Consider the following 25,247-nt stretch of genomic DNA (forward strand, 5'->3'; position numbering starts at 1 on the left):
GGGGAGGCTCCTAGCTCAGCACCTGACCCTCCTGGACCACCCTGGGTGCCCTCAACTACTCCTAGTCTTTGAAGCCTAGCACAGTTCCTTATTGTGGAGAATAAGGGGTCTTCTCTGGATGCACCATCAGCGTGAAGCATGAGTCCTGGGGGCATAGCCAGGCCTCTGGGGACTGGGGAAGAGGGCAGCAGGGACTTTCTCACAGAAACAAAACAGAAGACCACTCCCTGGGGAGGAAGGACTGGTTCCCAGGAGGCACCTGAGCCACAGGAGGAGCTCCAGGTATCCTGGAGAGCAAAGCCCTGCCCAGCTCAGCTCAGTGTTAGGCAGGGCCTGGAGACTCCAGAAGGGAGCTCTTCATGGGTCCCCCAGTCACTTCCACTTGCAGGGCTGACACCAGAGGCCGGGAAACCAGTAATATCTTCAATAAGGCAAAGTCATGTGTAAACAGAGGTATTCCAGACCTGGTTTTCAACCTTCCTACCAGGAGCCAACTTCCCTCTGTGAGCTGAAGACTGAACTTGGTCCTACTCTGTCCTGTCCATTTTTGTGATTGGCTCTGGTACTTTCACCTCCTAACACACCCCTGTCTCCCACCTGGGCCTGTTTTCCTTGCTGCTGATCAGCCTCAGTGCCTCCCAAACATGGGCAGCTCCCAATTTTGATGGGCAGTGGTAAGAACAATCTAGAAATAGGTTCTTGTTCTCTAGGCTTCTGTAATGCGGTGGGAGTGGGGGGAACTCTATCTCACAATGCTCTGCATTTCCTGTGTATAGCTGCTCTGTGATGGGGAAGGTGGACTAGGCATGGTAGGAAAGGAAACCAGGGTAGGCTGACAAACCCAGAATGCACAAGGGAAAGCAAGAATCTTTAGTGGACAGCAGAAAGATTTGTCTCATGAGTCATCACTTCTTCCTCCAGCCCATGCCCTACTGGACAAGAGGTGGTGCCACACTGGAGTGCCAGCTTGTAGAGGTTGTTGTTAGGTGCCGTCCAGTTGGTTCCAACTCATAGTGATCCTATGCACTACAGAGTGAAACACTGCCTGGTCCTGCACCATCCTCACAATCGTTGCTATGTTTGAGCCCCTTGTTGCAGCCACTTTGTCAGTCCATCTTATTGAGGATCTTCTTCTCTTTCGTTGATCTTTTACCAAGCATGGTGTCCTTCTCTAGGGACTTGCCCCTCCTGATAAAATGTCCAAAGTATGTGAGATGAAATCTCACCATCTTTGCTTCTAAGGAGCATTCTAGCTGTACTTCTTCCAAGACAGATTTGTTCTTTCTTCTGGTAGCCCAAGGTATATTCAATATTCTTCACCAACACCATAATTCAAAGTCATCAATTCTTCTTTAGTCTTCCTTAGTAGGCATTTAATGCAGAGTTGTTCAATCCAGAGAAATGGGCTTCCTGGGTGTCTTGCTTATCTAGTGCTGCTATAATAGAAATACCACAAGTGGATGACTTTAACCAACAGAAATTAATTTTCTCACAGTTTAGGAGGATAGGAGTTCGAAATCAGGGACTCTACGGCAAGACTTTTTCTCTCTGTCGGCTCTGGGGGAAGGTCCTTGTCTCTTCAGCTTGTTTCCTGGTTCCTTGGAGATTTCCATGTGGCTTGGCATCAATCTTCCCCCACCTCTGCTTGCTACCTTGCTTGTTTAATCTCTTTTATATCTCAAAAGAGATTGACTCAAGATACATGCTACTGTAATCCTGTTGCATTAACATAACAAAGACAACCCGTTCCCAAATAGGATTATAACCACAGGCATAGAGGCTAGGATTTACAACACATATTTTTTTTTGGGGGGGGGCACAATTCAATTCATAACATTCTACGCTTTGGCCCCCCAAAATTCATGTCCTTGCCATATGCAAACACATTCACTCTATCACATCATCCCAAAAGTCTTAAATCAACTCCAAGTTCAAAATTTCATCCTCTGAATCCTCTAAATCAAATATGGGTGAGACTTCAGGCTCGTTCCATCCTAGGGAAAACTTTCTCTTCATCTGTGAACATGTGACATCCAGAATACAAGTTATCTACTTCCAGAGTACAATAGTAGGATAGGCACAAGGTAGACATTTCCATTATAAATGGGAGAAATTAGAGGGAAAGAAGGGATAACAGGCACCAAGCAAGGCCCAAACCCAACAGAAAAAATTACATTAGCTTTCAAGGCTTGAAAATAATCCTCTCTTCTCTGAGACCATCTGGGCAATGGCCCTGCCCTACAGACTCTGGGTGTTGGCCACATCCTCTGGATTCTGGGAGGAGGTCCTTTGGCCCTGGGCTTCAGCTTCATCTTCCAAGCCCTCTGGGATGGCAACCGTGCTCCCTCATCTTTAGGCAGCCCCATTCTCCTAGTCCATCTCAATGGCGACCCCACCCCCTCAGCCACAGTACGCCCCATCTTCTGCCCGTTGGGCATGGCAGCCCCACCCCCTCAGCTTTGGGCCATGGCCCAATCCCCTGGCACATCTTAAAGGCAGCCCCACACTCTGGAACCAAGTTGGTGAAGATGAAGATCCAATTCTTTGAAACCTAGGAGGCCGTGGGCCACCCTTTGAGATTCAGGAGACTGTGCCCCCTTCTTTTGAAATCGAGAAGGCCCTGCCTGCTTCCCGTGTTCCTTCCAACAGTTCTGATGATCTCTGAGCTGCTCAGGGATGGTCTTTTTTTTTTTTTTTTCTTGAAGGACAGCAGATGTAGCTCCTTTACCCTGTTTTCTGCCTGTTGAATTCCAAGAAGCAGACAGTCTTTTCTTTCGTTCTTTCTATGTCCCCTTCAGTCTAAGCTGATGGGTTTTCTGCTGTGGTAGTTGGTTATATTATCCATCAGTCACAGGCTTCATCTCTTTAACAAAAGATTGTGTAGCCACGTGCTTGGTGAACATTTTAGGACATGTGTCCTTAGTTTGTACAACAGAATTTTCCAAATCTTTAAGTACTATTTTTCTTTAGCACAGTTCATTTTTAAGTCTATTTCTTTTCTTTCACATTTTACTATAAAAGGCAATAAGAAGCCATACAGCCCCTTTAAGATCTTGCTTAGAAATCTCATCAGCCAGATACCCACGTTTATCACTTACAAATTCTACCTTCCACCAAACATTTGAACATAATTCAGACACTCTCTTTGCCACAGCGTAAAAAGCATTACCTTCTCCATGTTCTAATCCCATGTTCATCATTTTCTTTTAAAGCCTCACCAGATGCACGTTTAACGTCCACATTTCTAGCAACATTCTGTTGCTGGCGCCATATGTATTGTCTTAGACCACAGAGAATTTTCCTGTAGCTCTCCTCACTTCCTTCTGAATTCTACCAAGAGTCTCTTCAAGGCAATCCAGGCTTTTACTATTAGGCACCTTACAACTCTTCCAGCCTCTACCCGTTACCCAATTCCAAAACCACTTCCACATTTTTGGTATCTGTCAGAGCAGCACCCCACTCTTCCGGTACCAAATTTCTGTCTTAGTTATCTAGGGCTGCTAACAGAAATACCACGAGTGAATGACTTTAACCAAAGGAAATTAATTTTCTCACAGTTTAGGAGGATAGAAGTCCAATTTTTTTTTTTTTTTTTTTTTTTTTAGAGGAAGGCTTTCTATTTCTGTCAGCTCTGGGGGAAGGTCCTTGTCTCTTTGTTTCCTGGTTCCTTGGAGATCTCCATATGGCTTCTCGTAAATCGTCCCCCATCTCTTCTTGCTAGCTTGCTTGTTTAATCTCTTTTATATCTCAAAAGAGATTGACTCAAGACATACCCTACTCTAATCCTGTCACATTGACATCAAAGACAGCCCATTCCCAAATGGAATTATAACCACAGGCATAGAGGCTAGGATTTACAACACATATTTTTGGGGGACACAAATCAATCCACAATACTGGGGTAGCTGCGGACTGATTAGTGCATGAGAAGGGAGCCCTGGAACTGCTGAAACTTGCAGTTAGACCTACCAGCCCCGGCTCTGACAGTTTCCCAGCAATGAGGCCAGCAGATGCAGGAGTCCAGGACAGTAACAGGGGAGAAAAGTTACATTACGTGCCTTCCTATCCTGCCTTTCTCGAAGCCTGATTTCTTTCTTGCTTTGAGTTCTATAGAGGGAGATTATAGAGGGAGAAGAGGGGTCTTATTCATTCCTTTCCAAGGCCTTCCACCCAGGTCTGGGGGCTATCCTCCCAGCATTGCCAGGCCCCAACTTAATAACCAAGTCTCTGGATCAGGTCTTCAACTAGGCCCCAACTTTGCCACCCCTGGGTAGATGTGGGTGGGGAAGAGCTCGAAGTGGCTTTGGATCCACTCCCTTCCTGAAGGTCTCTTGAGAGCTGTGTTGATTTTGGCTCCCTTCTTCCTTGGATTTAAATTCTGAGGGCTAGTTCCCTTTCTTGACCCAGAGGCCTCAGTAAAACTTTCTCGTACTCCCTGCTTGGATCCTGGCCTGCAGTCCACATAGAGCTGCTCAAGGTCTGTGGAAGTGCCCAGGACTCAGGGGCATTGGAAAAACTTGAAAGGAGGATGGAGGCCCCAGGCCCAGGTGGTCTTGGCCCCAGGTGACGGGACAGGGGCAGCTGCTGAGGGTTGAAAAAACAAACAAACAAACAGACAGACAGACAAACAAACAAACAAACCCATTGCTGTCCAGGTGATTCCAACTCATAGTGACCCTATGGGATAGAGTAGAACTGCCCCACAGGGTTTCCAAGGCTGTAAATCTTTACGGAAGCAGGCTGCCACATCTTTTTCCTGAGATGCAGCTGGTGGGTTGAAACCACAGATCTTTAACCATTGTGCCACCAGAGCTCCTTTAAGGTCTGGGAGAATGGAGGGTATTTCCCATCCTTGGAAGCGGAACTGAGACTGGACTACTTCCTCTTTTACGGCCCTCTGACGTGCTCCCTGTCCTCTCTGCCCTCCCCTCCTTTTCCTTACTTCCGCAGTCCCACTGGCTAGCAAGCCTTCTTCATCCTCCATCCCAGGACCCACCCTAGGACTCTACATGTTTCTGGTGAGGGCTCTACAGTGGAAGATTCCAGTTCAGAAAAAATAGGGGAGGAGATGCCTAGAAACCCTGCTATAGGTCTGGTTGGGCTGGTTGCTTGTAGAGGAACCAAGACCCATGGTCGTGCCAGGGACTCTCCAGCTCCTCCTTCCCCTCCTTTTAGCCATACTTCATTTTGCTGGCTCCAGGAGCCAGGAGGCAGCCATGAGAGCCAGGTGTTCTGTGGGCTGGGCACTCCCCAGCTGTCTGTTACCCTTGTTCCTCCTCAGTGCCTTTACCTGGAATACACTCTTCTCTCCCCTCTGCCCAGCCACATCTAGTCTTCCATGGTGTGGCTGAAATCCCATTTTTCCTGTGACTTTCCTCAGGACTCAAGACTTGATCTCACCCATTTTGCTCTTAATTGTGGATGGCCATGTTTTCTCCAGGTGTGCTCTTCTCTAACCAGGCCATGCTGTTTGCGGGCAGAGTTCTGTCCCATAGGTCTTTAACCAGACCAAACCAAACCCCTAGCCATCCAATCAATTCCAACAAATAGTGACTCTATAGGACAGAGAACTGCCCCATAGGGTTTCCAAGGAGTGGCTGGTGGATTTGAACCGCTGACCTTTTGGATAGCAGCCTAGCTCTTAACCATTAACACTGGAGCACTCATGAGGTGCTCAGTAAAGCTCACTGAGTAGAGAAGAAGCACTCGGTGTGGCCCCGGAAGCCCGCCTTGTCCCGAGAAGGAGTAGGAAATGCTCAAATTTTATAGAGGGCAATGCACTTTTACGTCCCTTACTGTGTTTGAGCCTCGTGGCAACCTTGTGACACAGGGATTATTACTGACCTCATTTTACGTAAGGGGAGAATGAGGCTCAGAGAGATGGCGTGCTTTGCCTAAGGCTGCACAGCCAGCCACTGGCTGCACTGTAGCCTGGACAGTCTGTAGCCTTATGATGCAGCCTGACCTTAGGGCTCAGGGGAAGTGAGAGCTGAACACTGTAGAGTCTGGTCCTGTCCTGCCCTGCTCTGATGTGTGACCATGTGCTAGTCATACCCCTTTTCTGGGCATCTATTTCAGCATCTAGAAACTGAGGGATTGGACAATTTTTCCAAGGCTCCTCCTTGCTCTTACCTATAGAAGAACAAAGACTTTGTCTCTTTTTAAAAATATCTCTGTATTCTCAGTACTTAGCATATGGTCCGGCACATAGTAGGTGCTCAGTAAACAAAAGATGCAAGTAAAAGTGTAGTCCTAACTTCCTAATTTAGGAGGTGGCAGTTGAAAGGTGACTGCTGAAGTTCCTTTAGACGCTGCTGGTCTCGGATTCTAAGTATTACTCAGCCTTTCTTTGATCCTGGATATATCTCACCAGCATCCAAGACCTTCTTTACCTGGGAGGTAAAACACTAATGTTTGCTGAGCACATATTTATGCAGGGAAGGGGCACTATGTCCAGTCACATTTAATCCTCTCACTTCACAGATGAGGGAACAGAGGCTCAGAGCCCAGTGAAATGAATGGCTCAGGCCAGGCAAGACTTTCCTTATAATCATTGTCATTCACTTCTAGCCTCTGCTTGGGCTGGCAGCCTCCCTGAGCTCCCTGGCTCCCAAAGAAGCAGGCTCTCCCCTCCAGTCTCAAATTTTTTTCCTGAGTTCCCTGGAGCAGTGAGAAGGGCTTCTCAGGAGCCCAGGCTTCCCCAGACCCTCCCCTCAGCTCTGAGCTTCTCACTGACTCACTCCTCATTCTTTTATTTTTACACTCTCTTTGACCTCCAAGGAGTCCCTGGGTGGTGCAAACAGTTAATGAGCTTGCTGCTAGCCAAAGGGTTGATGGTTCAAGCCCACCCAGAGGCACCTTGGAAGAAAGGCCTGGTGTTCTGCTTCTGAAAAACCAGCCATTGAAAAGCCTACGATGCACAGTTCTACTCTGACACACATGGGGTCACCATGTGTTGGAATTGACTTGACGGCAATTGGTTGACCTCCAAACCATCAAATTCTGCCCATACTTCATGCATCTGAACCCTCACTTCTCCAGGGAGCCTTCTTCATGACCTAGGGATCTTGCTGTCTTCCGACCTTTAATTACAAATATCCTCTGGTCACCCCAACTTAACTCTTGATTATTTCCTTGTATTCATTCTTTCATCCATTCAGCTTCTACAATGTGCCAGGAAATTTGCTAGGCACAGTGGGGGAATCCAGCATCTTTTGGGTTGAAATCCTGCTTTCTTATTTGATGAGTACTTCTTACAGAAAGAATTCCAGTTTTGTACCCGCTCCGTGTCCGAGAACTGCTCAGGAAAATATGCTGAATCATTAGCCAACCTCTTCAGGGCATCCTGGGCTTCGCTTCACCACTGGTATGACCTCAAGTTCTCTGAAAATCAAAACTTTGGATTCCTTCTCACATGCCCAACCATTCCCAAACATGTGAGCATCCTCATATACAGTTCTGAATACAGAGCACACACAGAAGGGGACCTATTCTACTCTAAGGGATGATCTAACCCCTGAAGAGGCAGGGCAGGTGAGGAAGGGCTACTTCCTGATGTAGGTTCTCTTCAACTCTTAAATTCTGTCTTAGTTTCTTATGCTACTATAACAGAAATACCACAAGTGGGTGGCTTTAATGGACAGAAATTTATTTTCTCACAGTTTAGGAGGCTTGAAGTCTAACCTCAGGGCCCTGGCTCTAGGGCAAGGCCTCCTATGTCTGATCTGGAGGAAAATCTTTGTCTCAGATTCTTTAGCTTTCTCCTTGGAGTTCCCTGGAGATCTCCACATGACATCTATCTTTCCGCCATTCATGCTTGCTTGCTTCTGTAACTAAGCTGCTCTTTTATATCTCAAAATTGATTGGTTTAAGACACACCCTACACTGATATGACTCATTAATATAACAAAGAGAACCCTATTCCCAAATGGGATTACATCCACAGGTTTAGGGGTTAAGATTTACAACACATATTTTTGGGGGACACTATTGAATGCATGTCAAAGGCCCTGCTCTACGCCAGTGGCAACAGAGGGGGTCAGGTGACGGGAGCCAGATAGCCAGAGTCTATGGTATCCCCTTCTCTGTCACAGGAGCCTGGGAACCTCAAAGTGGGAGTAGGTGTGAATATCATTAATATATCTTTTAAACTGCTTAGTGAGCAAAACCCATCTTAAGTGGTGGTGTTTGAGCAGATCTGGTACAAAACAGGAAGCCAGTGGCCTGGTGAATTCTCACACTTGGGGACCAGAAATGAAAATGTTCTGCCTGCCCAGAGTACAACAGGCCAGCAAAACAACAGCTGGGGCGGCACTGGAGGCCACAGTCTTGGTGGTCTCCGTGTCTCTTGGATTTTTACCTGTAGAACCATGGGGTTATCTCCCCTCCTCAAAACCTAGAATGAGGTTTTTCACATACAAACAGGAGTCGCTGGGAGAGAGATGGGTGAAAAATGTAAGAAGCCTCATCTTGGTTCTAGTCCTAGTTTCTCCCCTTGTTAGCTGTTGGGCTCAGGCTCTTTGCCTTTGGTCTCGAAGGCTCTGAGGCCCCTTCTAGCTGTGAGGCTATTTCAGAGTATGAGTAAGGAAGGGCCTGTTCATGGTAGTGCTCAATGAATGTTTGTTGAAGGAGTGAATGACTTCACCGTTGAGTGTTTTCACGGTCCTTCACCTTCGTCTCCTGACCACATCCCCTTACTTTTTTAGGCTTTTGGCTTGGTCTGCAGCTCTGGGTGCATACTAAGTGTTGTAGAATGAGGATAGCAGGGAAGGGAATAATCACGGTAGAATCTGACTAAACTAAGAAGATGACAAACCTGAAAATGAAATTTAAAATCAAATTCATGTACAGCCTGCTTTCTTTTAGGCTCAGTCTAATGTCTCTCAAGTGTATATTCAGTCTTAGGCTACCATCACCACCACTGTCATCTCATGTTTGGACGTTACACTTCTGCAATGTTTTTCACATGTTTTCCTTGTGAGGAAATCCACTTATTCACGTATTCATCAAATATTTATTGAGCACCTATTACTATGTATTAGGCATCGGTTGGTTGCTTAGGATACGGAGATGAATCAAAAGCAGCCCCTGTTCTCAGAGAGCTCACAGTGAAATGACTACTGAATGCAGCACATTCAGTGATAGCAATATGCCTAGGGCATTATGGGAGAAGTCAGGCTGAGGATTATTCTCTCCATTTGACAGATAGGAAGACTGAGGCCTAAAGTTGACCCAAAAAACTTGTGTCAAGAGAACAGGCAGTGACTAAGTTGGGTTAGCCGAAACCCAGATCTCCTGAGGGCCAGTCAAGTCCAGCATTCTTTCAATTTCCTGGGTCTGTTGCCTCCTGCTGTTTGATCTTGGGATATTTCTAGAACGACAACCTTTTGGTTGACTGAACGGACTGTCAGATACTCTTTCAGTGTGAGGGTCCTTTCCGCATTCCATTGCATCATACCTCGCGGTGCTTGTTCTACTACATCTGCTGTCTCTCTGCCTTGAGTTTGAATTGTGGACTCAGATCTTAAAAGGCCTGCAACAGAACCCAATTTCTGAGTCTCCCAACTTCCACTTACCACAATTAATAAATCACATATTTCACTCCTCTCTCTCCACTCAGTTCAGTTCAACAAAACTTCATTGAGCATCCACTAGGTACCTGGAACTGTGCTAGACACAGAGGTTACAAAGGGGACAAAGGGGACTATGTCATGCTTACTCCTTTCATTCTTGTGGAAGAGACAGTCCTGGTCACTGAAATGCTATACAGTGATAGGTTCCATATTAGATGCAAACACAGCATCTGAGTGGTGCAGAGAGACTTCATGTAGGAGGGGCCACTTGAGCTGCCTTGAAGGAGCAATGTAGGAGAAGAGCATTTGGGACAAGGAAGCAGCATGCACAGTGGCCCAGAGGCATGGGACAGCATGGCATGTTTGTGAAGGGCAGGTGGCCCTGAGGAAAGTTGTGGGGATGCGAATGGGGAGAAATGGGACTGGAAAGGTAGGCAAGGGCAAGATCATGAAGAAACTTCTGATTTAAGCTAAGGCTTTGAACATTGTCTTACAGGCAATGCGGAACCATTAAAGACCAAAAACACAAACACTTTGCCCAACCCATTGGTTGTTTCCTATTCATAGTGACCCTATAGGACAGAGTAGAACTGCCCCAGAGGGTTACCAAGGAGCAGCTGATGAATTTGAACTGCGAACCTTTTGGTTAGCAGCTGAGCTCTTAACCATGGTTCCACCAGGGATCCAGGGAACTATTAGGCAGTGGAATAAAATGTTTAAATTTGCATTTTAGCATACTTAACTCAGTTAGCAGGAGGGAGGATTATTTGGAGTGGGGGGAGGCTGGAGGCAGAGACTGACCAGGAGGTTGTGGCAAATGGTCCCGATGAGAGATAATGAGGACCCAAACCAGGCAGTAATGGAGGAAACAGGAGGGGATATTTAGGAGGGTTATTAAAGACATGGAACTGGTAGACCTTGGTCGACCATTTCATTCGAGGAAAGGTGAAGGGGAGGGAGGATCTACTGTGATTTCTGAGTTTGATGACTGTGTGGATGGGAGTAGCATTAACCAGGAAGGGCAACATTAGAGAAAATCCAAGCTGATTGTGAAGGGATAGAGGGGATGAAGTGCAGGGCAGGAAATTTCCAGAACCTTTGGCTTTTCTTCTCCAAGGAGCCCTCCCTGGAACCCCAGACTGGGCCAAATGCTCCTCTGACACGCCCCATAGACCCCTGTGCACATCTCCGTCATGATGCAAAGAGCAGATGGAATGGAGACGGGGAGGATATCTGAGATAGGGCGAACACTCAAATTTGAGCAGACACTCGAATAAAACAAGGAAGGAATTCAGGAGAAGACCTGAGAAGAGTAAGTGAAAACGACCTGAGGTGGAAATTAGCTTGGTGGGCTCAAGAAGCAGCAAGAGGTATGGCTGAAGCAGAGTGGGCAAGGAGGAGAGTGGAGATGTGTTCGGGAAGCAGAGATACCAACTCCTTTGGATTTTAAGTCTCACCAAGAGTAGATTGTAGGGCTTTCATCAGGAGAGTAATATGACTTGAGTTGTATTTCATAAAGACCACGCTGGCTACTGCATGGCAATTAGACTAAGGAAGGAAGAGTGGAAGCAGAGGGACAGTAACAGACTCTAACTACTATTGGTCCAGGTGAGAGATGAGGATGGATTTGACCTGGTTGATAGTGGTGGGGATGGTGACAAGTGGTTGAAGTGACCATATATCATATTTTACACAAATAATGTAAACCTTTTTTTCTATGTTTGTTTGCTAACCACACCCTCATCCGCCAGATGTTTTTGTAAGTGCTGCTATGCCATTTTTTTTTTTTACACTTTGCTGTAAAAAAATTTAGCATAGTGTGCTTTCAAAAATACCTCGTGGGTAGAAAGAACAGTTGGCAAACAAAGGTAGAATGCATGTGTTATTTGCATAAAAATATGGTGTTTGGAAGGAAGAGCTGATAGGACCTGCCTGATGGATTAGATGTAGGGGGAAGAGGAATCTTAGGGCTCTTAGGTTTGGGGCCTGAACCACTGGGTGAATGGTGGTGCCATTTACTCAGGTGGGGCCAACTGGGGGAGGAACAGGTGTGAGAAATTCAGAGCTCTGTTTTAGACCGACTGCTTTTGAGATGCATGTTAGATAAATGTTGCTGTTGAGTAGGCAGCTGAGTAGAATTGAGGGGAGGGGCCTGGTTGGACATTTGGGAGCCCTCAGCATCTAGATAGCACTTAAAGGCTTGGGCTAGGTGTCATCATCTAGCGGGCAGTGGGGAGAGAAGGGTGGATGTTAGTGGAATATGTACCAAATCATCCAGTTATTCTGTAAAGGAGAGACTCTCAAACTTGAATGTGCATTGGAATCACCTGCAACAGAACAGATGCTGGGAACTTCCCTCAGAGATTCTGGGCTGCAGTGAGAAACTTAGGGAGACAAGCGCCCCCAGGTGATTCTCATGCAGGTGATAAACAAATGCTACTTTGAGACGTTCTGCCCTAGGGGATAGGTAGATGGGTGTGCGGGGAAGTGAAGGGTATTGCCAGGGCTAGGGTGACCAGGCAGCAGGATTCTGAAAACAATTTCTGCTCTCTCCAGGGCCATCATGAGGCCTTAACCTGCATCAGCCCCTCCTGCCCTGTGAAGGTGGGGGGCGGGGGTGGTGGTGGATTCAGGTGTGGCACCCACACCCAGGTCTCTGCTGATCATGCTGCAGAAAGAAGCTGGTTCACCCATCTGCTACTCCCTCCTCCCCCTACCCATGCCCACTACAGATCCTGTCAGCTCTGCTTTGTGGGTGATTTATTCAAAGAGAGCCCTCAGCTGCACTCTTGGTGATGGTCTGCCATTGTCTAAGGGACATGAAGTTGGTCAGAGTGAGCACAAGGCTTTCACTTCCAAATCCCCAGCCCTCGTGCAGTGCCAGGCCTGCCTCGCCAGCTGCTGAAGGGATTTTCTTTTGGGTGGCTCGTCACGTCTAAGCCAGAACTCACCGTCCCTGCATGTCTGTGTCTCCCTCCAAGTCCACACTTCACTTTTCTCATCATCCAGGTTTGAGTATGATTAGCACCTCTGATCTCTCCTTTGTTTACTACAGCCTGCCTGTCATCTAATCTTGCCAATTCTTCTTTCAAAATGTCTCTGGAATCTGTCCTTTCCTCTCCATTCCCACTGCCCCTGTGCAGGTTCAAGCCCTTATGGTCACTTGAATGGACTATTGTATAAGCCTCCTACCCAGTTTCTCTGCTTCCTGCCTCATCCCTTGTGTGGAATACTACTTTTTTTCATGGTACTTATCACTATTTGTAATACTGTATTCGCTTGGTTTTCTCTCATAACTAGATGGCATGCTCCATGAGGCTGTGACTTTGTTCACCACCCTGAACCCACAGCTAAGCACTACGGCGGGCACACAGTAGGTGCTCAATAATATGTCTATTGAGTAAATTAAGTACTCTAACCAGTTCTTCCCACTTATCCCCTCTGATTCTTGGCTCATGCTTTGGCTAGGATCATCTTTTTTTGAACACTAATTTCATCCTATTCCATCCGTCCTCGTTGGAGGGTTTTTACCACCCTTTCAAATGTTTATGGGAACTAGTTGAAGTTAAGAGCAAGCCAATAGTGAGTAAAGGTGCTGTGGGTCATTAATAAAAATACATTGAATTTAAAATTGTGGGTTTGCTTCAAAAGAAACACCCAAACCCATGAGCGCTAGAGGAAACATGAGTCAAACCTCCCAGTATTTAGTGTCCTCTGGGTTGGGGCTTGATAAAATCAGCCCTCACTTCTTGAACCCGCCTCATACAGTTACCAGTATGCAAGCCCACAGCTCTCACGTGCAGGGCTCAGAGAACTTATACCCGGCAGTAGTGCGGTGTGGGTGAGAGAGGGCTCTGGGGTGTGACCCAAACTTGCTTAGGGATTCGGTGTATTCTATAATAGCGTGTTCATCGAGAGAGACTGAGAGACAGAGACTGAGAGATACGGGGACAGAGAGAAAGAGTGGGGGAGGGAAATGGAGAGATATTTGGGGAGGGCAAGGCTATTCGACACAGTGGTTAAGTAATATGGCTGCTAACCAAAAGGTCAGCAGTTCAAATCCACCAGCCACTCCTTAGAAACCCTACTCTGTCCTCTAGGGTCGCTATGGGTCGGAATCAACTCAACAGCAATGGGTTTATTTACAAACTTGGGAAAACACAGTTCAATAGAATTTCCTCTTCAACGCTGGCCCAGTTCCCCTCTCTCCTTACTAAGAGGAAGTTCCGTTAGCTCATAGAAACGTCAAATCACACATTCCTCAGCCTGGAAAAGCCGTCGAAGGAGGTTGCTCAGTTTAAGAACCTTCAGGGTCTTCTGCTGGGAACTTTAATCTAAATTCCCTAGAAGTCTGAAAGTGTCTCCGCTACCACCCGTGCTACCCCCAGCTGTTTGAAAGAACTCTCTCAGTTCCTCTGTAACCCTGGCTTTGGCGGGAGGTTAGCTTAAAGGCACAGGCAGACCATCACATATTCCTACTGATTTTCTAGAATTGGAACTGGCTGGGCCTTCACCCAGGGCCCAGGGCCTCTGACTATCTGCCTGTCAAGTTGCGTCTCACCTTGTCTTTTCCAACTAACTGGGCTCTAGCTACTTTAAGGTAATTCCTCTTCTCCTGTGCATCTTTGTATTTACTCTTTGGTCAGCCTTCATCCAGTCCTGCCTCCAGGGCCCTTTCCTTGGGGCAGAAGCCATTTCCAACACCTCATTTCTAGGAGAAAGTGACCCACCCTAATCCTATTACCGATCTTGACAAAGGAGGCCTACCGGGCAAGAGTCTGAACGGGTTTGAAATGGTGTGATATTAGTCAAGTTCTGTGAAGGTGATAGGATCAGCACTTCCCCAGAATTGGGGGTTTTCTTAGAATGAAAGGGGGAGATGGGTAGTTGAAGACAATTCAGGGAAAAGGAGATGAGGTATCCCCAGTCCCTTCCTCTGGGATCCAGGCTGGGACAAAGAGTAAAGCTGGGGGGTAGTGTAGGTCACCAGCCTGGGCTTGCTCCACCATCTGGGCTGAGCTTGGTGAGAGATTCAAAGCCAGTGTGGGTTTTCACGGAGGTGCCTTTAGAACTTATGAGAACCACCCCCTGGAAATACTTCTGGGTCTAGAGGAGGAGGGGGCAGGGCTCCAGGGAGGTCTTCCCTGGAAGAAGGGGCTCATAAGTTCTCCTTTCCAAGCTGTCAGGGTTTACGTTCAAGATGTTGTGCTGTGCTTTCCGTTTCCTTTTCGGTCTTCTGAGAGAACCCCTCTACGTACTTTTTATCTCTTTCATTTTCACCGTTTCCAAGAAAAATGGCCCATTCCCCTTTACAGCCTTAACAGCTCTTTACAGCTATTAGGTATGGAACGGAAACCCTGGTGGCACAGTGGTTAAGAGTCTGGCTACTAACCGAAAGGTCAGCAGTTCGAATCCACCAGCTGCTCCTTGGAAACCCTAGGGGCCAGTTCTACTCTGTCCTTCAGGGTCACTATGAGTCGGAATAGACTTAACAACAATGGATTTGGGCTGGTTTATATACGGACACCTACGTGCCAGGCACTGTGATACACCCTTTTTATATGTGGTCTCACTTAAACTCACAACGTCCCCATGAGGTGTTACTATTCCTATTTTACAGATGGGGAAACTGAAACTTTGAGAGGTCAAGTAATTTGCCCAAGGTCACAGACAATAAATGTTTGCACGCGAGGACTTGGACCTGGGTTTGTCTGAGTTCTCAGGTCTTGTTTCTTTGAGGCTGATATCCCACATCCTAGTCACTGTCATTCTCAATTATCAACAACCGAGTCCTCCTCCAGGGACTGTGTCATCAGAAATCTGGTTGGCGTCACATGACTCCTGTGGTCCTGACACTTTATTGGGGGGTAAAAACATACATCACTCACTCACAGAGCTTTGTGTTCGAGGCACAGTCGCGCCCATTTTCTCAATGGGGGCTCACATTCCTATGAGTTAGACAAGTCAGGCACAGTTTTCCAGTTTTACAGACGAGGAAACTGAGGCTCAAAGAGGAGAAATGGCTTGCCCAAGGTCACACAGCTATGAACAGTGGAGTCAGAACTAGAACTTTGCTCCTGAAGTCCCCAGAATTCTCCCACTGTACTATGCTGCCTCTTCAATAAATAAACAACGAAAAATAAATAAATAAACCTTTCAAGGGTACCCTGAGGAATCTTCCCTCTAGGATTTCGGGGGTAGTTCAGTTATCAGACTGGTACTTTAGAGCTTCATGGCAAAGTGGATGGTGCCGTGGCTGGTTTCCCTGGGCTGGAATGTCTGTCCTCAGGATGTGACAGAGAAATGCAGGACCACTCCGGGCCTGTCACCCCTCCTGGATTCCTGGCTTCTGGACTGTGAACTGGGTTCGTTTCAAGACATTCCAAGTTATGGGCCCCTGGTGACCAGTGGCTCTCCTGGCATGATATATGGGCTTCTGCTCATCTGCTAGCCCTCAGCATGAGAAAGAGGCTGGCTCTGTGCAGACACGGTCATGGAGCCCACTTCCTCCCAGCCCAGGGTCAGGCAGGGTTGGGAATATCACCCAGAGGCCAGCTTGGCTAACACCCAGCATGGCAGGGGGCCTGGAGACTGTGTCCTTACTTCACAGATGAGGAAACTGAGGCCCTCTGAGGAGCAATGGCTGGCCCAAGGTCATCCTGCTGAGTGCCGAGAGCAGGGCTCCCAGCCCAGAGCCCTGTCCTCTGGGTCTGTAGCTGGACAACAACAGCAAACACAAGGAGCAGGTCCCAGCCCTGATCTTCTGGGGCAGGCGTCAGTTGGTACCCAAGCCCAGAGGCTGCCTGAGGGGCTGAGTTTTGACTGATGCAAACAACCATGGCTCCTCTGGCACTGTTCGCAAGACGGTGGGGCAGGAGGGTGGAGATGTGAGTGGCCTGGCCACTGCAAGTGCCCTGGGAGGTATCTGGAGACAGATACCAGGGACACCCCAGCAGAGGGACCGGTTTTGAACCAGAAGCCCCATTCTGGATCTCAGCTCACGTCATCCCCCTGTGGCTCCATCAGGATGTGCAGATGGACTGACTGACCCGGGCAGACACAACTTAAGATCTTCCAGTAACAACTTCCTTGCCTTCTCTGAGTGGCCATCCCAGACTCAAACCCGGGATCTGCTGCCTCCTGTTTCCCTCTAGCAATGACTCTTGCACTAAGGTCTCGAAGCCTTCATCCTTCCACCCTTTCAGTCTGCTGGCGGTCCTGACACATGGCCGGCCCAAGGGGGACACCTGGGTTCAAGCTGACTTCAGCCTGGCGGCCTCACTACAACTCCAGAAAACCCTGTGGTTCCCTTGGCAAACAATCCTTTCCAAGGCAGGAAAGTGTCCCAAGGGGAAAGGAGATCTTGCCCTGGCCTCAGTTCTGCCAGACTCCTCAAGGGCCCATTCAGTAGAACAGGCCAACATCACCCATGCCCCGTACAAGTTCAGCGAGATCACCTCCTTCTGCCTCTGGTCACCATGGCCAGCCTGGTGGGGCCTGGCTAGGGTTTGCAGAAAAGTGCCCAGCTTGGCTTTGTTTCACCTCTGATTTCCTGGGGATGTCTCCTCCTCCCCTGAGGACAATCCTTGTCCAGTATCAGCCAGGGGAGGAGCACGGATGGCTAAAATTCAGTGCATCCCCTTAGCCTGGGTCCTCATCTGTGTGCAGGCTGGAGATCAGTGGCAGGGCCACAAGGTCTGTGTCAAAGCTGCTCAGGAGACTATGTGGGGCTGCCACACAGTCCAGAGGGGCAAGATCTGGGGCAAAGCTCCAGTCAGGGATTCCCAGGTCACTACAACTGGTCAGGCCCAGGACTGGCCATTCCTCAGCTGGTTGGTTCCATTGTCCAGCCGGGGCCCCTGAGGGCAGGACAGTCATCCCTGGAGGGTCCTGTCTCATATAGCCCTTGGCCAGGTCTGGAGGAGGCCAGCCCGCCTCGGTATCCAGGCACATCTGGAATTTGGGGCTAAGGCCATCTGTTGAGGAGGACTCCACCTCCAGGCAGCCAGCCTTGGCTGTCTTCTCTTCTGTACATCTTGTCTGCTTCAGGTAGCCCTGGAATGCCACCGCAGCTGGGTCTTCTTCCCCAGGCAGCTCAGGCCTCAGGGGGCTGACCTCGCCCAAGGCTGAGCTGCCCTGTGGGCCCCCAGGCTGCCCCGCAGAGTTCTGGACTAGGCCAATGCCACTGTCGTCCTGGTCCTGGCCATTGCTCCCCACCTGCAGCTCCCAACCAGGCCTTGTGCCGGGGATCAGGCTGGGCTCCTGCAAGCAGATTCCGCTATCTGTGCTGTTGCTGCTACCTCCGCTGCAGCTGTTTTCCAGCGCTGGGGGCTCCCCCTGCCCTGTGGTCCCACCGGCCTGGGGGTGGGGTTCAGGGAGGAAGAATTGGGGCTCTTCAGCCTGCAGGGATGGCTTGGCACTGCCAAAGCCACTGTCGGTGCTGCCATGCAGTTCCGAATTCCTTAGTTCTGGGGATACCTTCAGGACGGTCTCCTCATCAAGATGGTGGATGGTGTCTGGGGCCTCGGGGCAGGCAAGCTGGCTGATGAGGCTGAGGGGGCTGGGCTTCTTGAAGACCTGGGGAGGAAGAACAGAGTGAGAGAGGCTGTAGGCACCTGTCGGCAGCCAGCCCAGTGCTGCTAGCGAGGCCATGGTCCGGAGCTGCTTCAACAGAGAGGGGTGGCAGAGCCCGGGTTACATGGAGACTTGTTCTTTTTGTTCTGTTCTAGAATCAATTTTTCCTTCTAATTCAATTCTTAAGTTTGGCTCAGGCCAGATGACATAAAAAACCTGTATTCTTGGAGCCCAGATGGACTAACAGGCAGAATGAGAGGCTGCTGGGAATGGGGGAACGTCACAGGTGGACCACCAGCATTGCTTTTTAAACCTGAGAGCAGGCTGGGTCCTTCTAGAAGTGTGTTTCAAACTTTTTTCACTACGGCCCAAAGTAAGAGATAAGTTTTACATAATAACCCACACGTATATAAAACTGAAACCAGTTTCTCAAAATAATACTTTTGTGCCCTGATATTTTCCATTCTGCTCTGCTCTCCTCTATGCCATCCTATTTCATCCATTTCATTGTTCAAAATGCTGGATGGGAGACATGTCCATTTCCATCAATTTCCCCATTCCCTGAGTGGTGACCGGCAGTCTGACAAGCACAGGGTGGCTGACAGTGTGAGGCAGTGGACCAAGCACAGCACTAGGACCGGTTCCCACTAATTGCTGAGTGTCCCTGGGTAACCCTGCTGTCCCTCACTTCTCTGCCCCAGTCACACTGGTGTTCTTTCTCCATCTGGGACAGTGCTGTCTCAGGACCTTTGTACATGCTATTGCTTCTGCTTAGAATACTCTTCTCTCAGCTCTGTGCATGGTGGTGTCCTCCTTGTGATTCAGGTCTCAGCTGACATGTCACCTCATCAGAGAGAGGCTTCCTGACCACCTGACTAAAGCGGCGCTTCAGCCACTCTCGTCGCATTAACCTAGTTTACCTCTTCATAGCGCTTAGTTCCTGGAACGATTTTTTTACTTGCTTTTGTCCCCCTACCCCACTCCAAAACACACACAAATACTCACTCCCCGCCCCCAGCAGAATATAAGCCCCTCGAGGGGAGGAGCTGTAGTCTTGCTCCCTCCTCTGTCCCCACAGCCTGAACAGAAGCAGCATACAGTAGGCACTTAGGACGTTTGTTGACTGACTTCCTGTTGCACATGTGCTCTTCCTCCCTCGGTATGTGATGACTCAAATGTAACTTTTATTGGGTCCCTTCTAATTTCACACAGCTTGGTGAGTAAGGATGTGTGCTCCGGAGCTAGACAGCATGGGTTCAAATCCAGGCTCTGCCTCTGAGCTGTGTCACTTTGTCCAAATTACCTATCCTCTCTGTGCTTCAGTTCCTCATCTTTAAAATGAAAATGACAGTCCTTGCCTCCTGGCATTGTGGTTAATGCATGGGAAGTGTTAAACAGTGCTGGTACATAGAAGATACTCCATAAATATTTGCTGAATTGCATTTGCCCTCCAAGAACTCTACAAGGGAAGTGTTATTATTTCTATTTCCTAGAGGAGAAAACTGGCACTCAGAGAAGTTAAATGACTGGCCCAAAGTCACAGAGCAGCAAAGAACAAACCTGGAGTCTGTACTGAACTGTCCTGATTTGAAATCCCCTGCTTACCTAATAATACTTAACTGTGCCGGGTTGTGGTAAGGTCAGATCAAACCAGCTAATGAGTGAGAACGAGGTAATGAAAAGTGCTTTATACGCTATGAGTTATTCATAAAGTTAGTAGTGACTAGGATCATTAGATGAAGGCAATTGGTTGTATTTATCCCCAAAAAGCAGTTGCCATTGAGTTGATTCTGACTCCTGGAGATCCCGAATGTGTTAGACTAGAACTGTGCTCCCTAGGGTTTTCAGTGGCTGTGTTCTTTCGGAAGTAGATCGCCAGGCCTTTCTTCCAAGGTGCCTCTGGGTGGGCTTGAGGTTAGCAGCCAAGCGCATTAACTGTTTGCACCACCCAAGGACTCAGTATTTATCCTAGAGGAGAAAAAAGCCTCAAGGACAACTCAATTCTATGATCCAAGTATACACAGGGAACAACAACAAAAAATCGAGTTGTTTGACATTTTCTGGGGCGTTCTTGCATCTATGCCTATTTCACTGTGCTTTGCATTAAAGTTAACAGTTTCCACATCGGCTGCCCCACCAGGCTGTCATCAAGCCCCTGGGGACCAAGAGCCATGCTAGCTGGCTTCTTCCCTCGCAAAGCTTTGCATGCAGTAAGTGCTCAGCAATTGCTGCCTCATTTACTCACTCTCTTTCTAGATGCCTTTCTGACCCCCGACTAAGCATCTCCCCACCCCATGTTCCAGGACCACTCTTCCTCCAGCCCCTCTGCTTCCTAGTTATCACGCTCCAGCCTCCCATCCCTGAGGGCAGGCTCCGTGGTGCAGACCTCTCTAAACCACCACCGCCCCCAGCTCCAGGCCCTGTCTGTAACCTATGCTTAGGCTGGCCAACGAACACATTCTTGCGGAAATGAATCTCCCCAGGGCCCAGAGAAAGGACAATGAGTACACACTTCAGTTGGACACAAGGAAGAACTTTATAATCCCCTAAAGTTGTAGGGACTGCCTGCCCCGGTCTCCTCACCATACCTCTCTACCCAGAGCCTACTGAGCTGGGAGCCTGGTTCCTTTTTCCCTGGACAAAGACCCTAATTAGGCCAGGCAGTCCCACCCTTGCCTCAACTTTCTGGTGTTCTTATTCTAAATAATTTCAGAATTTGTGTGTCTCTCCTTATTTTTCCTAGACATCCTAGGATCTCTCTGGAGGTTCCCCTCCCAGCTGTGAGCTTCCCCGGGTCCCCTGCCTCCCTCTGACCAAGCTGGGTCCTTCCATCACATATTAGTAACGCCAGCTGGAGGGGGCTGTGGCTGGCAACCCTTGATTTGGCCTGACCCTGAGCCAGAGACAGGCAGAGGTTTGGAAAATGCTGCTCAATTCTTGCAAGGTGAGTTTGGGAGGCTGGCTTACCACAGCACAGCGTGGGGGGACTCCAGGAAGGACACGAGGCCCCTGCCCTTCTGATTCCCTCCTCCCAGGAATCATCTTTCCTCTCTGCTCCGGCCCACTCCACTCCGACAGCAGCCCAAGGGCCCCTACCTCCAGCCCTCTGTTCTCCTTCACCTCTCTGGGGCACTCCTCACCCATCCAGCCCTGACTCTTTCCGGTTGTGTGACCCTATGCATGTAACAATCTCTCTGTGCTTCAGTTTCCTCACTCATGAGGATAATAATTGTGCCTACCTCATAGGCACTAAGGTACAAGGGCTAATCCATGGCCAACTATTAATAAACAATAACAAAGTGAAGCATGGGGGTCTGTGATTACTCAGTCCATGTCTTATCTAGAAGGTGACGTTCTCAGGATTGAGATTAGTGTTCACGCCAAGCCTCTGTCACCACGGTGCTTGACGGAAGTACCTCAGGATGCCAGTGCTGAGAGTGGAGGAGAGCTGAGGGGATGAACTGTCTGGGCGCCACCCTCCCTGCCCCGCCATGCCAGGAGCTCGGGTGTGGCTGGGAAGGATGAGCAGTGGCCCCTGTGACACTCACCAGGACTGAGGGCAGCTTCCCCCGGCGCCGCATGTACAGCTGGAGGATCAGGCAGGCCAGGACTACGCAGAGCAGAAACGCAAAGGTGATGCAGGTGCTGAGGATGGTTGGGGTGAAATCTGCAGGCACAGAGAAATCTGCTGTTGGCCTGGCGCTGTGGGACACGAGGGGTGGTCCCCACGGGTCCCTCAGCCACTCTTAAGAACCACCCAGTGAGTGGCCCCATGAACCCCACCGGCTACCACCAGGCCACAGGTCTAGATGTGTCTGGGTTCTCGGGAATCCTTGCCTGGCCTTCCAAACCCTGCCCCAAGGGATTCCCTCATCAGACATGGTGACTCTGCTTTCAGCCCTCTGCATACGACAGCAACCGGAACAATGACAGATGGCACAGCAGATAAGAACAGAGGCTTTGGAGGCAGCCAGACCTAGGTTCAAATCCCAGCCTCACTGCTTACTGGCTGTGGGACTGTGGGCAAATTACTTAACCTCTCTGAGCCTCAGTTTCCTCATCTATAAAATGGGAAGAAAAACAGTACCTACATCATAAGATGGTTGTGAGGTACTACAGTACATAGCACTTACCAAGTACCAAGCGCTTTATTTATTTCATTTGGTCCTTATAACAACCTTTGAGGTAACTACTATCATTGTTGGAAACCCTGGTGGCATAGTGGTTAACAGCGACAGCTGCTAACCAAAAGGTCAGCAGTTCGAATTCACCAGGTGCTTCTTGGAAACTCTATGGGGCAGTTCTACCCTGTCCTATAGGGTCGCAATGAGTTGGAATCGACTTGACGGCAATGGGTTTGGTTTTTTGGGTTTGCTATCATTGTCTCCATTTTTACAGATTAGGATCCTGATGCACAGAGAGGTTAAGTAATCTGCCCAAGGTCATACACCTCCTAAGTGGGATTTGAACCTAAACCTTTCCACAAGACTATTTCTCATATCAATGATATGTGAATACCAATATACAAGAGAATGTATAAAAAGCTCTTTCAGGCTGCCTGCCACAAAGAAGTGCCTCACTCTGTGGTGAGGTGTAAATGGCAATGAGTTTCAAATGCCTTCATAAACTGAAATCTGGAGAAATGCAAGGAGTTCCTTTCATCTTTGCTGACCTCGGCCCATACAGCACTCAGCATTCTCAGAGTGCTTGCGGTTGGATCTGTCCCGCACTTGACATATGCTGTGTTGAGGTGCTAGTTAGGGCTTCCTCTGTGCGCGTCTTTCCCCAGCAGATGGTAAGACCCTCACGGGCAGGACTGTGGCCTCGAAATCCCTATCTCCTGTGCTCTCCCCTCACTGCCCCAGCACCTGGCCGAGAGGCCGACGCGGTGTTTGTGGCAAGGAGTCAGCTCAGCTCTGCTCCCTCTGCCACGAGGAGACCCTCTACCCTGGGCTCTGAGGCACAACGGCAAAGGAATGCAACAAACAGGAACTACCACAGCTGCCCGGGGGCCGCTTGGGGGCTTCCTGGGAAGGGCAGCTGCGCTCAGGAGGAAGCACCGCGGAATCAGGAGACCTGTGCTGCTGCCACATCCTAGCTGTGAAATCCTAGAAGCTGCTTACACACTGAGCTTCAGTTCCCCATCTCTGAAACGCAGGGTTGTGTGAGGGTGAAGAGATAGATGCGGAGTGCCTAGCACCACGCCTGGCCCCAGCAGCCCTGGGCAGACGCTTTCCGAATTGCCTGAGGTCCTTCCTACCTCCCCTCCTCCCGGACCCCGACAGCAGCTCTGACGGGACTTACACTGCCTGGTGATGGTGATGCAGACCTCCTTGGACCATACCCCCTTGTTAGTGCGAGAGCTGATGGATGGTTTCACCCGGATGCAGAACTCTCCTAGCTCTCCAGAGGTTGGGAGGCTGAAGTTTTCATGCTTTACCTTCTTGTTTGTGAACTGAAATACAAACAACAACTGCAATAAGCAAAATCCCCTTATTTCACAGCACCACAGAAGTGGAGAGCTGGAGCCAGAGCCTTTACAGACGATCTCAGCCCACCCCGCAGCAGCCTCAGTTGTCTTTTTCTTTAAGGTCGCGAACGCTGCGATTATCAATGCAGCCCGTGAGCTCTGTAATTATTGTAATTTATTTTATATTAGAAGAAAAAAGGGAGTGTATTACAGAAGCTGGGGCCTTTCCAAAACGGGCTGGAATCGACTGTGGTGGAGAGGAAAAGAAGATGGAATTTGCAGACACACAGCCCTGGGTTCAAATGCCAGATCTTGCTCTTACAGGGTTTCCTCAAGCAAGTTACACCGCCTGTCTGGGCCTCATTTCCTCGTCCACAAAATGGAATAAGATATCTACCTGCAAGGGGACCACAAATAATAGCTACAAAATGTCTCCTGTGGTGCCCGACGCCTAGCAGGCCCTCTGTGAACAGTGATGCCTTCCCACCACCTCCCAGAACAGGTTTGAAGGCTGGGGGCATTTCTACTCCCTCCCTCCCCGACACCCCCTGGGACCTCTCTGGACTCTGCCAGCAAAGTCCCCCAGCCCGGGTGACAGGGAAGCCCGGGGAGAGCCATACCGTGTAGTTTTCTGGCATCTTGTGAACAGTGATCTCATACTCGCGGAAGTTTTTGAAGATGCGTTCGTACATGTCACCTGCGGGGGCCATTGGGGGCCTGGGGGGCTCGATTGTCCCAAAGATGGAGTCGTCACGTATCTCCAGCTTCACACTGCCAACCGTGAGAGTCACTGAATGGGAGGAAGACCATAAAGCCTGCAGCCTGGGGAGGGCCTTGGCACCCATCTGCCCGTGCCTTTGCCTGCAGGATCAAGCTTTGTCCACCCTAAAACCTAGGCCAGAGGTTTCCCAAGCCAGCTGTATATAAAGGTTTTCTGGGGAGCATGTTAAAAATACAGATGCCCCAGGTCCATTCAGGACACAGCGAATTTGAATTTCTGAGGCTGGGTCATGGAGACATGCTTTACACACACTTCCCAGGTGATGACTATGCGGCCCGCTGGGCACTGGCCTTAGGACAAGCATTTGGGAGCCAATGATTTCCTAAACTTTCGGCTCTGACTCCGCCTCCTTCAGAGTAGGTTCGCCACACACACTGAGCGTAAAACCAAAACCAAACCTGTTGTCGAATCGATTCCGACTCATGGTGATCCCATGTGTTACAGAGTAGAACTGCTCCATGGGGTTTTCTTGGCTGTAGCCTTTATGGAAGCAGATTGCCAGGCCTTTCTTCCGTGGTACCAGTGGGTAGGTTCAAACCACCAACCTTTAAGTTTGCATCATCCAGGGACCTTCACATAGAGCATACTCAATCCCAATTTGAGGAATGGAAGAATCCCATTAAGTCTGGGGCTTATCCCTTTGTCTTACCTCCTCAGAGAGATGCCCCACTTTTCTTTAGTAGCACTTCCCCTGAAATGCCTCATACCCTGATGCTTGGAGTTCATCCTGACAGGAAGGGGCACCTGATCCAAATTCTGCCTGCTGCTTCTTGCTCTTTGCTGAGTGCTTATGGATTCGCTTCCTCTCTCAGAACCCTACAAGCCCACAGGCCTGGCCCTCGTGACTCAG

General features: G+C 49.1%; 2 protein-coding genes across 3 annotated transcripts in view; one reads left to right on the forward strand and one right to left on the reverse strand.

The window, feature by feature from the left end:
- SMIM35 (small integral membrane protein 35) overlaps positions 1–3,597 on the forward strand; it is a 98,351-nt gene extending 94,754 nt beyond the window's left edge. The window contains exon 5 of the mRNA XM_064269006.1: positions 1–3,597. The gene's annotated coding sequence lies outside the window, so the exon portion shown is untranslated.
- IL10RA (interleukin 10 receptor subunit alpha) overlaps positions 2,666–25,247 on the reverse strand; it is a 26,775-nt gene continuing 4,193 nt past the window's right edge. For both annotated transcript variants that reach the window (XM_003418244.3, XM_064269005.1), the window contains 4 exons: positions 24,237–24,406; positions 23,451–23,601; positions 21,695–21,813; positions 2,666–18,149 (listed from right to left, as the gene is read on the reverse strand). In XM_003418244.3, the coding sequence (XP_003418292.2) occupies positions 17,214–18,149; positions 21,695–21,813; positions 23,451–23,601; positions 24,237–24,406 (1,376 nt within the window). In that variant the 3' untranslated portion in view covers positions 2,666–17,213. The remainder of the gene's footprint in view (positions 18,150–21,694; positions 21,814–23,450; positions 23,602–24,236; positions 24,407–25,247) is intronic.

The sequence above is a fragment of the Loxodonta africana genome, chromosome 15, assembly GCF_030014295.1.
Source record: "Loxodonta africana isolate mLoxAfr1 chromosome 15, mLoxAfr1.hap2, whole genome shotgun sequence".
Taxonomy (NCBI): domain Eukaryota; kingdom Metazoa; phylum Chordata; class Mammalia; order Proboscidea; family Elephantidae; genus Loxodonta; species Loxodonta africana.